Source organism: Solea solea, chromosome 2, assembly GCF_958295425.1.
Source record: "Solea solea chromosome 2, fSolSol10.1, whole genome shotgun sequence".
Classification (NCBI taxonomy): Eukaryota; Metazoa; Chordata; class Actinopteri; order Pleuronectiformes; family Soleidae; genus Solea; species Solea solea.
In genome coordinates this window covers 1,420,357-1,434,501 of record NC_081135.1, presented here as the reverse complement: position 1 = coordinate 1,434,501, position 14,145 = coordinate 1,420,357, and the positions used below count along the sequence as shown (strand labels likewise).

The 14,145-nt window shown below is 41.9% G+C and overlaps 1 protein-coding gene across 5 annotated transcripts in view; it reads right to left on the bottom strand.

Annotated features, from left to right (window-relative positions):
• agap1 (ArfGAP with GTPase domain, ankyrin repeat and PH domain 1) overlaps positions 1-14,145 on the bottom strand; it is a 100,734-nt gene that overhangs the window by 63,372 nt on the left and 23,217 nt on the right. For all 5 annotated transcript variants that reach the window (XM_058616961.1, XM_058616971.1, XM_058616934.1 and 2 more), the window contains exons 2-3: positions 275-333; positions 96-183 (exon numbers count right to left, since the gene is read on the bottom strand). In XM_058616961.1, the coding sequence (XP_058472944.1) occupies positions 96-183; positions 275-333 (147 nt within the window). The remainder of the gene's footprint in view (positions 1-95; positions 184-274; positions 334-14,145) is intronic.

The window sequence follows — 14,145 nt, the reverse complement described above, 5'->3', positions numbered from 1 at the left end:
TATCTGTAAAGTGATTTAATCTATATTTATGTTTTTATTAAATATGATGAGTGTGAACAGATCTGATCCACATCAGTGACGAGTTCTCCTCTCACCTTCAGGCGACTCCTCCTGGACGTACGTTCCCGTCAGGTATCTGTGCACCAGCGCCGACTTACCGCTGGCCAGGTTACCCACAATGCCCTGCAGGAGAGAGGGAGGAGGAGCGATGAGTCACTGTGACATGGTAAAATTAGGGTTAAAAATTAAGAATTTTAAGATGTTGAACACTCACCACTTTAAGTTCTGGTACCGTTCGACTGAGCGTCCACTCCTGACTGTTCACAAACGCATCTGTAACGACAACAACAACAACAACAACAAGCAATCAGCTGAGAGGAAAACAAAGAGACAACAACAACAACAACAACAGCTGAGAGGAAACTGAAGAGACAACAGCTGTGATGCCTTCAGGTGCAGCAGAATTCACCGAGAGAAACAACTTCACTTCCTTTAAATATTTAAGACATCCCGCGACTTTAAATGTCACACACTCGACCTGATAAAGAGGAAGAAGACGAGGAGGAGGAAAGGGAAGAAGACGAAGAGAAGTAAGTGGAGCATGACGAGAAAATGGAAGAAGACAAGAAGGTGGGGGAGGAAAGAGAGAAAGAGGAAGAGAGGTAGGTGGAGGAATAAGAGAGGTAGGTGGGGGAAGAGAAGAAGGTGGAGGATGAAAAGAGAGAGGAGGAAGAAGAGGAAGAGGAAGAGAATAAGTTGGAGGAATTAAAATAAAGAGGAAGAGAAGCAGGTGGAGGAAGGAAAGAGGGAGAAGAGGAAAAGAAAGACGAGGAGTTATTGATTAAAAAAAAAGGAGGATTAAAGGTTTAAATGTTTGAAGACGAGGCTTCACTGACTCTGGTGTTCAACATCAAGAGCTCCTGATAAACGAGGAGGAGGAGGAAGAGAGGGATCTTCCTCTCACACACACACACAGACCATTTTGACACTTTTATCATCATCATCAGTGAAGAAGTGACCACATCTACAGGATCATGTGATCAACTTAGACGTCCACACAGACAGTGAGGATGAAGATGATGAAGATGGTCAATGACCCTCTGCTCTGTGTTAAAGTAGGCCAGTGGTCCTCCTCCTCCTCCTCCTCCACTCACAACCTCCTCTTCTTTATGTGTTTACTAATTCATCAGCAGAAATCTGTGTCAACACTCACTCACAATGTCTCTCTACCACAGAGAGAGAGAGAGGATGATGATGATGATGATGAAGGTCCAGCAGCAGATTCATCATCACCTCTACATCATAATACATCTATAAGAAATGTAACGTTTCTGCTGAATAACCAGGAGTAATGTCATTATTATTATTATTATTATTTTGAAAGGGTCTTTGTTTAACTTCCTGTCCCAGATTCACTTCTCCTTTGGTGTTTTTAATGAAGTCTTTGTCAACTTCCTGCTGCTGAAGCCTCAGGCACAAACAACAACAACAACATGATCCACTTTATACTGCACTGACCCTCTATGACCCAAAAACCCACCACACCACTGCGAGCACACAAACATTCTTTCTCTTCATTCATCTATGGATATTTCTCTGGCTTTGTTACTATGATGCATGAGTAAAGTCAAATAAATGTTGAATTAAAAGCAGACTATCCTCACATTTGTTTATGACATGTTTCCAAAAGCTGCTTTGGTTCTCACTGAGGTCCGAGGTTGAAGGAAACTGAACGTTTGTGGCCAAACTAAAGGTCTTTTCAGTGATTTTAACTCAGGAAATCGCTCTCATTTAACAGATTTCAGAGTTTAAAGCAGCTGAAATGATGCTGTTCAGTGTCAATGAAGTGTTACAGATCTGCATGAGTCCTGATCGGGATTGATCGTCCTCAGTTTGATCCGCTGATCAACTCATCAATCAGTCAACTGATCATTTCACCGTGAGACCATGTGACCACGCGTTTTCCTCCAGCTGTTCTGTTGCTATGATACGAAGAAAACATGCAACGATGGCTTTTTTCTACCATCAATACTTCCTCTAGCTTCTGTGTGTGTGTGTCTGCTCACACAAACACACACAGAGGCAGATATTGTTGAGTGTTTAATAAATGGCGTTCTGTGTTGGCGTTGGCCCCGCCCACTCTGTCTCTCTCCCTCTCTTTGCCAGGCAGGATGTTGACCCAGCTGCTTCCTGTTTTCAGAGACCCTCCAGTTCTCAGTGCCACATCAACATCTTCATCATCATCATCAGCTGTGGTTTAACCAGCTCATCAGTTTGAGTTTAAAGGAATATTCCACCAAAAATCCAACAACGAGGGACAATGAACACAACACGCTAAAAATGTGCTGTGTGTGAGTCTGATGAGAGGATGAAGAGAGGGAGGGAGGGAATGACAGGGTGAACACACTGAACACACGACTGAACTTTAAGAGAACGGAGGGGAAAAAATGAGAGAAAAACACAAGGAGAAAGAGCTGCAGAGAAACAGATGGTTGAAGATGGAGATGAAGATAAAAGGAAGTCATCGCTCAGGGAGAAATAACATGGAAATGAGAACAAGTGTCCTGGGAATGGAAAACACTCCTCCATCCGTCCATCCCTCCATCATTCCATCCCTCAGTGCCAAAACAGAAGAAGGATACGGGAGGAGAAAGAGGACAATCTCCATCTTCAGTCACCAAAAAAAACCAGGTCATTTCGACGGTTTAAACCAAAACTCTTCAGAATCCTTGGTTTCGTTTTTGTTACAATGAAAAACACGAGCCAAGGAACTCCAACAGAACTCAACTAAAAGAACTCTGGACTTGTAAAAGTGTAAAATCTGAATTAAAATCAAGAGAATAAATCTCACATTAACCCATAGCTTTAAATGATCGTACAATTTCTGACCAATAAACCGTCTTAAAACAGGAGATTTTACTGTACTTCCTGTTTATTCACACACACAAACACCCTGAAACTTATAAACTAAACACAGTACTGGAGAAGTCCACCAGGGGGCACACAACAGTACTCAGACCACATGAAACCACCACGTTTAGATTTTGTAGAAATAAAAATAAAAAGCTGGAGGAACAATTTAAATCAGCACTGACACTGTGAGCGATACCAAACTAATATAAATTATAATAAGTATGTCTAATAACCATTTTCATAATCCATTCATCTGTCGATTTTCTCGATTAATCTGAATAGTTCGGTCTGTAAAATGTCATAAAAAGTTGATCAATCCTGGAAATGATGTCTCGTTTTGTCCACAAACCAATAATTCTTCAAATTTAAATGAATTGATTTCTTCTTGATACGGAGCAAAGAAACCAGAAAATATTCACATTTAAGAAGCTGAAAAAATCACACAACTTGGTTTTAATTACAATTATCAGATTATTAAAGTCCTGGACGATTAATAATCTGTTAATCCTCTGTACTGCCCCCTACTGTTCACGTGAGTATTGCATCTTTAATTTCTAAAAAAAACAAACATACAAACACGGCAGATATACGTACGTAGTAAACAGTGAACGTACGAATGATGTGTTCTGTTTGACGGAAACTTTAAATACGTGACAGAACTGTTTTGATCTAGTCCCGAAAAACAGACACAAACTGTGTCAAAACACTGCAGTGACATGTTCGTGTTTAACAAAGGCCACACACACACACACACACACACAGCTGCTGCATCATAACAAGAACAAACAGAACAACAATGTAAGCACAACAGTCTGATCCAACTAAACATGACAGAGAAACACGCCACCATGTGTGCACTGCATTGTGGGTAAATTATGCAAGAGCAGAGAGAGAGAGATGAAACAAGATGGAGATCAAAGGATGCAAATGAAAAGCAGAACTGCTCTGACTTTTATTTCCTCACTGGAATTTGAAGCATCGACGTTTGCTTCTTCTGTTTTTTAAAAAAAAAAACACGGCACAGTGAGAACAGAGAGAGGTGTGTGTGTGTGAGGATGAGAACGAACGCAGCATCAATCACGTTAAAACATGGACAACACTTCATGTGCATGGATTTTTCTCTGGTTTTGTTATGAACCCTCTTCTAAGCGTCATGATAATCAAACACCTGCATTTATTTTGATGTTATGGTCTGTGGAATAGTCAAAAATGATCCATCCATTCGTCTTTTACCACTTTATCCCCCACACGAGGGTCGTGCAGGATGGTCACAGAAGGGTTAAGATGTGAAAAATGTGAATTGATGCAGATTATCCTCACGTTTGTTTATAAAATGTCAGAAAAGTGTTTAGTCAAAGATGTTTTTCGGAGGTGATGTTTCACTCTGAGGTCAGTTGTAAAGGGATACGGCCCAGAACGATCTGGATCTGGCAGTCAGTGAGTCAGCTGTGACAGAGAAGACCACGCCCACCAATTTAACGACAAGTCATGAGGCAGCAAAGGGGTTAAAAGCAGGCCGTAACCATAGAGACGCAATGCTCTGGGGTTGAAATTAAAATCTACCAATAAACACACGTGTACAGTAAGGACACGTTTGTCCACTCTTCCTGTTGGACCAGTCACACTTCATGATGACATCATCGCCCAAAACACTAACATGTGTGCTGACTGAGGCATGCTGGGAATGTGAGAGCAGATTCTCCAGGCGCTTCATCATCATCATCGTCGTCTTACATAACGAGGTAAACACGCCGAGGAGCAGGTGCGACGTTAATAACACGTCAGCGCTCTCAAATAAACATAAATAATCCATATAATCTGCTCTGAAATGAGATAGAAACACTTTTATTCTCGAAATATTATGATAAATATAAGATATTTTCTGTATGAGGTGATTTTCTTCATACTGTGACGTAAAGATAACAAACGTGGAGACACGTACTTCACTATGTGGGTGTTTTCTAACAGCTCAGGAATGACTGTGTCTCGGCTGGACAGGTTTTAAAGACATAGTTCACTTATTTTACACTGACTTACACCAGGAAACCGGAGTTTGTAAACCACTCACTCTGCCACACCAAACCCCATAGAGAAAATCAGTGATTTTAGTCTTCAGTTTCCATTTTATCTATATATGTGGTATATCTATATACATATATCTATGTATATATATATATAGATATATATATATATATATATATATATATATATATATCTATATATATAGATATATATATATATATATATAGATATATACACACATACATACATACATATAGATAGATATATAGATATATATAGACACATTAAAATGTGTCAGTTTGTGAAGAAACCGTGACACGCCCCCCTGGAACACACACACACACAGACACACACAGACATTTAAATGCAAACACACAGTCTGAGGGATCATGGGTGCAGCGAGGCTGTTAGTTGCCTCAGGGCGGTGTGTGTGTGTGTGTGTGTAACTGTGACAAATCAGAGCGTTGCAGCCTCATCAGTCACACATGTCATCATATTATCTGAGCCTCTGACCTTCAGTGTCGTCCACCCTCATCTTTTGCTCTCTCAGACGACGCGCACACACACGCACTCTCTCTGACTCTGTGCTTTTGTGTCAATAAAGTTTTTTCAAAGCTGCAGTGTTAATGTCCAATAAGACAGCAGTGCAGTGTGTAATTGAACCTGTCTGACAGGTTAACGACACACACAGCTGTAAACGTGTCATGTTAACAAATGTTAACAAACACAACCACACACATTTTTATGATAGATTATATATATATGTGTGTGTGTGTTTATATAACCTGATTCATGTCAGGTAATACTATGAAAGAGAAGGAAAGGAAAGTTAAGGAAATGAAAAGCAAGGGGGGAAAGGAGAGGGAAGGGAAATAATGAGGAGACAAAAGACTGAAAAGACAAAGTTTTTGGTTGGAGAGAAAAATAAAGAAAGGGAGGGAAAGAAATTAGTGGGAGAAATTAAGAAGGAATGGAGAATATTAGGAAGGATTAAGGATAGGAAAGTGGAAGGGGGAGATGCTCAGTGGTAGGAGAGGTGATTAGGAAGGAAGAAGGCTGGGAAGGAAGCAAATTAAGGAAGGATAGAAGCAGATTAGGTGAAGACGTTAGGAAGTGAGGAAGGAAGGAAGGAAGGAAGGAAAGGGAGAGAGGAGACAGCTTCTTCATAACTCTGACCGATGACTGTGGGTTTTTATTAAAAACTCGGTTACCTCTGGAATTGTGGGTATTTCCTGCAGGTGTGTGTGTGTGTGTGTGAAAAGCAGAAAGAGAGGACGCGAGCGACCAAGTGTGGACGAGCGCAGACAAAGATCAGGTTCAACTGACGCAGTTTTATCTGATCAGTCGATTAATGGCGGATTATTTTGACTGACACCTGAACGCCTCACTTTTCCCTGATATACTTTAGATTTTTGAGGATAAACAGTGACAAAGTGTCCAGTTTCCCTGACTGTGCTGCTCCACAGAGACAATTGTGTTCACATGAATGTAACACAGGCGAGATGGAGTTGACCTCTGACACCGGACTGACGTGCGTCTGGCTGCTTAGCATTCACATCACACACACACACACACACACACACACACACACACACACACACACACACACACACACACACACACACACACACACACACACACACACACACACACACACACACACACACACACACACACACACACACACACACACACACACGAGGCCTGAGTGACCTGCAGTGACCCCACTGACATACAGAGACTCCATCTCTCCAGAGGAGACAAAGACAAGAGAGGACGAGAAGAAGTGAAGGATCACACAGGAGCTGCTGGTCCTCTGCTGCCTCGTGTGGTCACTTTGTGTCACTGAGGTAAATCTCAACAAAGGATTTTAAACACTGAAGCGACAAAATTTAGTGATGGAGGCAGCAGTGGATCAACAACTCCTGTGTGCTGTGACGTTAAAATCACTGATTTTCTCTATGGGCTTTGGTGTGGGAGAGTGAGTGCTTTACAAAACTTTTTTAAAGTACGTAAATCCACGACAGCATGTTTATCAGACTGAAACTGAACTTGTCGAAGTCGGACTAACACGACCAGACAATGCGATTAGTAAGTGATCTCCAGAAGGTGGCAGTAAATGCACTATCACTGATGCAAGTTGCCGTTAAAGGCCACCAAAAAAGAAGAAAGAATAAGAAGAATAGGACATTTTTTAATTCATGGATGTAGGCAGGTACAGAATGCCACTCGACATGCTAACAACTAGCCACAAGCTAAGGAAGAAACTGCAATGATGTGATTCCTTTCTAACTGTGCATGGAAACAAACTATACTTTAAAAAACCTGAACTACCCCTTTAATAAACACTCACACACACACGGGTAATATAGATATGATGATGCCAGAGCAGCGTGTCTATGACATCATCATCTGCACTTACAGTCCTCCTCTGATCTGTCACCGTGTGTTACTTTAAATACACGGAGGGGGGCGGGGCTAAGTCGAGCGCTGGCCTCAGATCAGCGTTCTCAAAACCCTCGGCTAATCCAGCTCCACTTTCCCACGTCTCCCACAACAGCACAGCCCTGTGTGAGGCGTCCGCCGGCCCACCAGCTGTTCCCCGAGGAAGGAAGCGTCGCACAAACCGGAGGTGCTGGCAGCGAGGGACGAGGACGCAGCAGGTGTGGGAGAAAGACGACGTTTGTGTGTGTGTGTGTGTGTGTGAGAGACAGAATCACGAGTTGACCAATCAAATATCATTCACTGATCAATCTGACCTTCAAACAAACACACACACGCCGACTGACCTACATATCTGTAATCAGACACACAACCATCCCCCACAACACACACACACGCACACTCTGATGGTGCGAGTGTTGGCAGCACGCCATCCTTTCATCCTCACCCAAATCAAATACAGCAACCGTCTCACACACACACACAAGTCATATGTGAGGAGGAAACAAATGTAGCAGCAGCCGTTACCATCAGTGATAACCATCAGTGTTCACACACAACCCAAACTGACCCGTGCTACTGTTCTGTCCCGTGACAACATCACGTGTGTTTAGTTACACACACATCTACATTTCAGGCTTAATGTCAGACTGCAGAACCCTGAATCCCATTGAAAACAGTCGTGTTTTTAACGTCGTCTCCGTATCAAACTCCTCCAGTAACGGTCGTCCTGTGCATCAGTGAGAAAACGACATAAAAAAACAGCTAACGGCTAATTCGGCTGGTTTTAAGCTGTTTTTTGGTCTTTTACGCTCAATGTTTTGCACGTCTAATGTCGGACGATGGTGAAAACCAAAAACATGACACTGGAAAACTAATTAATTGTCCATTAATCACCTGATAGATTCATAAAAACATCTGATATTGCATGATGACAACATTCAGGCAAACTGTAGGTTCAGGAAACAGAGAAAAGATTATTTTAACAAAAGTTAAGATCATCTCATTTTAGTTAAGACTAGTACAGAGACTAAACGGCTAGTTTAGCTGATCATAAAGAGTGAATATGGAGGGGAAAAGCTGGTCTCATCTAAACTGAAGTTAGTTATATAGAGTGGAAATGGACACAAACAGCTGGATTGGACTAATTTAGATTTCAGTTTAGATCATCAGAAAGACGAGCAACAGAAATAAAACGTATTTCAAATTAGCTTCTCTCACTGAGAGAATGATTAGTACTACTGTCAACTACTGATACGTGGTTAAGTAATTACTAAGTAACGGTTATTTAATTTAATGCTGAATTAACGTTTTTTGGATGTGTCAAATGTGTGGTGAACTCTGTGTGAAGGCAGCTGCAGTGATGCATTGTGGGAGAGCAGATGTGTGTGTGAGTGTGTAAAGAGCAGCAGGTTAATTTCAGGTTTATTAGCATCGTCTTCACTCGGCTTCCTCTCTGATTACAGCCGCCTTTGTTCTCCAACAACCACTTCTGCTCACACACATGTCAGGAGGAGGACAGCCACACACCATGTGTGTGTTTGTGTGTGTGTGTGCGCGCGAGTGTTTCAGCCTGCTTACATCATGTGTTAAAGCCAACCCACGTTTGGAATTCAGTGCATTTTCTAAATCCAAACTCAGTAACTCACTCTGCTGCTTTAGTGCTGGTCGATCCTGGGTATCAAAGGTGTGTGTGTGTGCGTGTGCGTGTGTGTGTGTGCATGTGTGTGTCAGTGTCCTTGTCGTTTACCCTCCCATGGATTTGACTCTTATGTAAGAGCTTAAAGCAGAGTGGACACAAGGAGACATGACGCCAAACGCTGCTCAACCAGTGGTGGATTACAGGATGTACATCTAACACGTAACCACGACGACGACAACAACACACACACACACACAGTCAGCGCTGTGGTTTGTGTTTACACCGACTTGTAACAAAAGAGTCCAAATCTGTAAACATGTCAGGTGACTCAGTCGAGTTCACATGATCAAAGCAGCGTGACTGATCACATCGGAGAAACGGGACGGTGTTGCTTCGTTTTCAAAATAAGAGTCTCTGTTTATGTTTGTCCAGACTAAAACACCACCCTGCAGTTTTCATAAGAAAAACATCTCCCTATGTTTATGTTCATCCATACTACAACAAAACATGACCATTTTCAAAATCAAAGTCTGACTTTCTCTTCATCCAGACTAAATCAACTCAGCAGCTTTCAAAATAAAGGTCTCACTTTCTGTTCATCCAGACTAAAACAACTCAGCAAGATTTCAAAATAAAGGCCTCACTTTCTGTTCATCCACAGAAAAACAAAACCACACAATTTTCAAAATAAAACCGAACGAGCAGCGATTTCAAAGGTCTCCACTTTAAGTGTGAAACTAGTCTTGCATTCGCTTTTTTATCCACTCATTCAAATTCACGTGAAAAATCTTCAAATCTTCACAACATGGCCGCCTGAAGGGATCTGTGTCCCCACGATATCACTCGTACGAACACACACACACACACACATAGTAGCTGTCATGTTACACTGTGTCGGAGGCTACGAAGCAGAAAGACTTCGACACACTCTGCTGCTGTCTAAATGTGTGTGTGTGTGTGTGTGTGTCGCTCCTGCCTTCAATGGCTTGTTCAAATAAGGAGAACTTCCTTCTAAACCACACACACACACACAGGCAAGCCACAAGGTCCAATTTAGGCCTGAAGAGGAAGTGAGGAGGAGGAGGAGGAGGAGAAGCAGTGAGGGATGGAGCAGTGGATGGGGGAGGAGGAGGGAGAAGACCTCCCACACATGCTCTTTGACCCCAGATCAACCTCTGGCACTGGAGCGACACAGCACCCGGCTAATGAGCACAGAGAGAGGCGCTGTTAGAACCGGAGGAGGAGGAGGAGGAGGAGGAGGAAGAGCAGCGAGTCGTAGAGATGTGGAAATGACATGAATGTGGGTGAAGAAACCACAACATCCCTGTACCTCAGTCTGAATTATTTTCAGCAGAAAATATTCAAATGTATCCTCTTTTTCTAGCCAAAGCTGTAGTTTGTAAACCACTCACTCTCCCACACCAAAGCCCATAGAGAAAATCAGTGCTTTTAACATCACACACACACACAGGAGTTGTTGATCCACTGCTGCCTCCATCATTAAGTTCAATTGTCTTATTTTATGATTTCGGCATTGGAAAACCTTCGTTAAAGTTGAAATCAGTGACACAAAGTGACCACACGAGGCAGCAGTAGACCAGCAGCTCCTGTGTCCCTGTGATCTAAAATCACTGATGTTCTCTATGGGCTTTGGTGTGGGAGAGTGAGTGGTTTACAAACTCTAACAGTGAAATAAAGACCTGAACCATAATTCTAAAGCTGAGTCTTTTGATAAGAGGCTTAATTTAGGGTGACAGTGCCTGATATAACCACATTTAAAAATCAACTTTGTCGTGTCATCACGGCTCTTCCACATCCTCAAAGATTCCCTCTTGTTTCATTTTCTTTAAATGTTAAAAAAAGAGCAGCAGAGAGTGTTTTCCTGTAAAAAATGTGGCTGGAAAACGACCACATGTGATTTAAAAGAAGAAACACACTGTGGGGAACTCTTTTAAACGGCAAACACATGTGTTAAATCCACAGTTTGGTTTATCAGCTCAAGGTTTCTGGTTTTATTCAGTCAGCTGTTTTTAGGCTGCTGCGGCTCCACATTCACACTGTGGTGTACTCACTCACTCACACTCACACACACACACACACACACACACACACACACACACACACACACACACACACACACACACACACACACACACGGAGCAGTGAAGGTGGACAGACTGAAATAGACACATGTCCCAGCCGGAGACTCGCAGAACCGGCACAGTCCTTGGCCCAGTTTTGATTTCCCACAATTCCTCTGCTCCTGAACTTTACGACCTCTGCGTCCTCCATAAATATGTCGCTATATTAACACATTATCAGTTTCAAACATAACATCATCAAAGTATTATCAGTGCACGCTGAGACAGTCACGTTACCGTCACTGTCGCCTAGCAACAGAGCTACCGCTGGAAACAGTGCGGCTCACTAACGTTAGCGGATCTAAAGCCGCTTCTTTGTTTATTTACTTTAGCTTTTAACTTGAGGTTCAATTTATCCCACGGCTTATTTTATAAAAGTGTGGTTTTCAGACGTTCCGACATTAACGTCTGACGTGCAATGCATTCTGGGATACGTTACGTTAGAAAAGATCTGCGTTGCATATCCAAATGCGACTTCAAGTGTAGGCTTTAAAGGACGCGGGGCCTAAACTATTTGGTGATTTAGCAGTGAAACAAAATTAATAAACAATTGTTTTGATAATCAATTGCAGATTTGGTGAATTTACACACCAAATAACCAATATATTGATTAGTTTAATACACGATACACCGATTAAACACTGACTGTTTTAAATAAATTATTAAAGAATGCAACGATAATTGACTGCAACAAGTATTTGAATCAGTTTGGTTTTTTAAATCATTTAAACATGTTTTTTTTGGCTTCATAAATTTGAATATTTTCAGGTTTCTTTGCTCCATATGACAAATAAATGATTTAAACTGAGTCACTCTGACTTGTGGACAAAACAAGAAACCCTCATTTCCAAGATTTGAGCATGATTGATTAATCGAGAAAATAACCAAAATTACTGCTATTTAAGCACAAGCTAACACTTAAGCACACACCAGGTGATAAGGAGGGAGGAGAGGGGTGTAAGAAAAGGGAAGGAGGAGAGGAAGGTGGCATCAGACACACTAACAGTACAGAGTGAAAAAAAAGAACTAACGAGGAAGACGGAAGCAAGAGAGAAGGAAATAAGAGAGGGGGAAGGAAGGAAGGAGGAGGCGAGGGAAGGGAAGAGGGAGGGTAAACAAGGAGGGGGGAGGAGCGTCACCTCTCCATCATCCCTCCATCTCTGTTCTCCCTGCAGCATTTCTCCTAACAGGATTTTCTCCCTATTATACCTATTGTATCTGTGTGTGTGTGTGTGTGTGTGTGTGGATGTATATCTATATCTTTGTGAGGACACACGAGAATTTTCTGAGGATTTTTAGCTCAGTTCTCACGATGACGTCAAGATGAAGTAGAGGTAGACGCGTGTGTGTGTGTGTAGTTTATGTATGATGGGAAAGCAGAGAGGAGGATCAAAAGATTTAACAAGTGCTTTATCTGGATAAACTGCAGTCAGTGTGTGTGTGTGTGTGTGTGTCTTTATTTCTTGGAGAGATAAACTGATGCAAACATAAGCCAAGTAACTGGCAACCAAATGTGTGTGTGTGTGTCTTTTGATATTCTCATGTAGTGCACATTACTTCTGCATGGCTGTGGATATAGGTCACACACACATCTGCACTGAAAACACACCCACACCACACCCTCCATCACACACACATTCCCTGACACACACACACACACACACACAGAATCCACTCCATGAAGAAATCAAGTTCATGTTTTGGAATATAACATTTGTTTTAAACTGATATAGTGATAAATAAAGCTATTTTCATTTAGAAACATATCCAGATCTCCAACATTTGACTTTTTGCCTGCAGCATGAATAGAAACAATCATAATTCACTTCCAGGTCACATGACTCTGCAGTAAAGGCAGGTTTTTATCAGCAGTAATTTAACTCTACATGTCTATTTTCCTTCTTTTCTTTAAGTGTTTAAGACGACGACACAAAAAATGATGCCGAGTTGATGTTATTTAACTTTTTGCACCAAGATGTCTCTTATTATCCTTGTAAAACATGTTGATAAACTACATTTCCTGAGGGCTCAGGGAACACACACAAACACAGGTTTATCTCCAGAAGCAACACATCAGCATCTGGCAGCTCATTAAAGGCCACGACTGTGACCTGCCGCACTCAGGAATCCCAAAAATGTTCCCATTCCCTCCCATTCCCAACACCGCTGAACCTGCCAGTCGACCTCTGGAAGAGCAGGAGACGTGTGAGACAATCACCGACTGGAGGACAGGTGGACAAAAACACCTTCACCCAGGACAAAGACTTCACAAACATCAGCATGTGTCTGTCCTTGTTTACTGAGCTCCGCCCTGAAACCAGAGAGGCGGAGAGAGGGCTGCTGTAGGTGACACGTTAGCGCATGTTAGCTGCTGCTGTACATGCACCTGTGTGTGTGTGTGCGCGCTGTAGAGAAACCTGTTTACATGAGACACTGAGAAACCAGCTCTCTTCACAAAACAACACAACACCTCACGTGGTGACTAATTAATCAATTTGCCTTGAGCGTTGAGCGTGTGTGTTTGTACACACCTATGAGTGTATGTACAGGTGAGCATAGACCACGCCTTCTTTTGTCAAAGAAAACAACCTCAAACATCAAGTTTGACCAACTTAAGTTTGACCAACAATTTTAACAAGCTGATTTCAGACAAATAACATCTCAGCCAATATTTGTGTGAGATGCAATAACCCTCCAGATCAGCAGGGGGCAGCAGTCTGCTCTCATCACACATTCTCTAACGATACATGAAAACACAGAGACGGTCAAACACAACAAAGACCTTTCCAGTTTACATGTTTTTCGTAAAATTGCGAACATTTTTCAAAGAGTTTGTAATGTCTTTTGCCGTGTTTTATGCCGAGTTGTCTAATAATGTTAGCACCATGGTTTTGGTCATGTAAATAAAATGTATGTAACATTATGTTCTTCATAAAAACTTTTTTTTAACATTAGTGACAGGTTTTAAGCAAATTTTATCGCGAT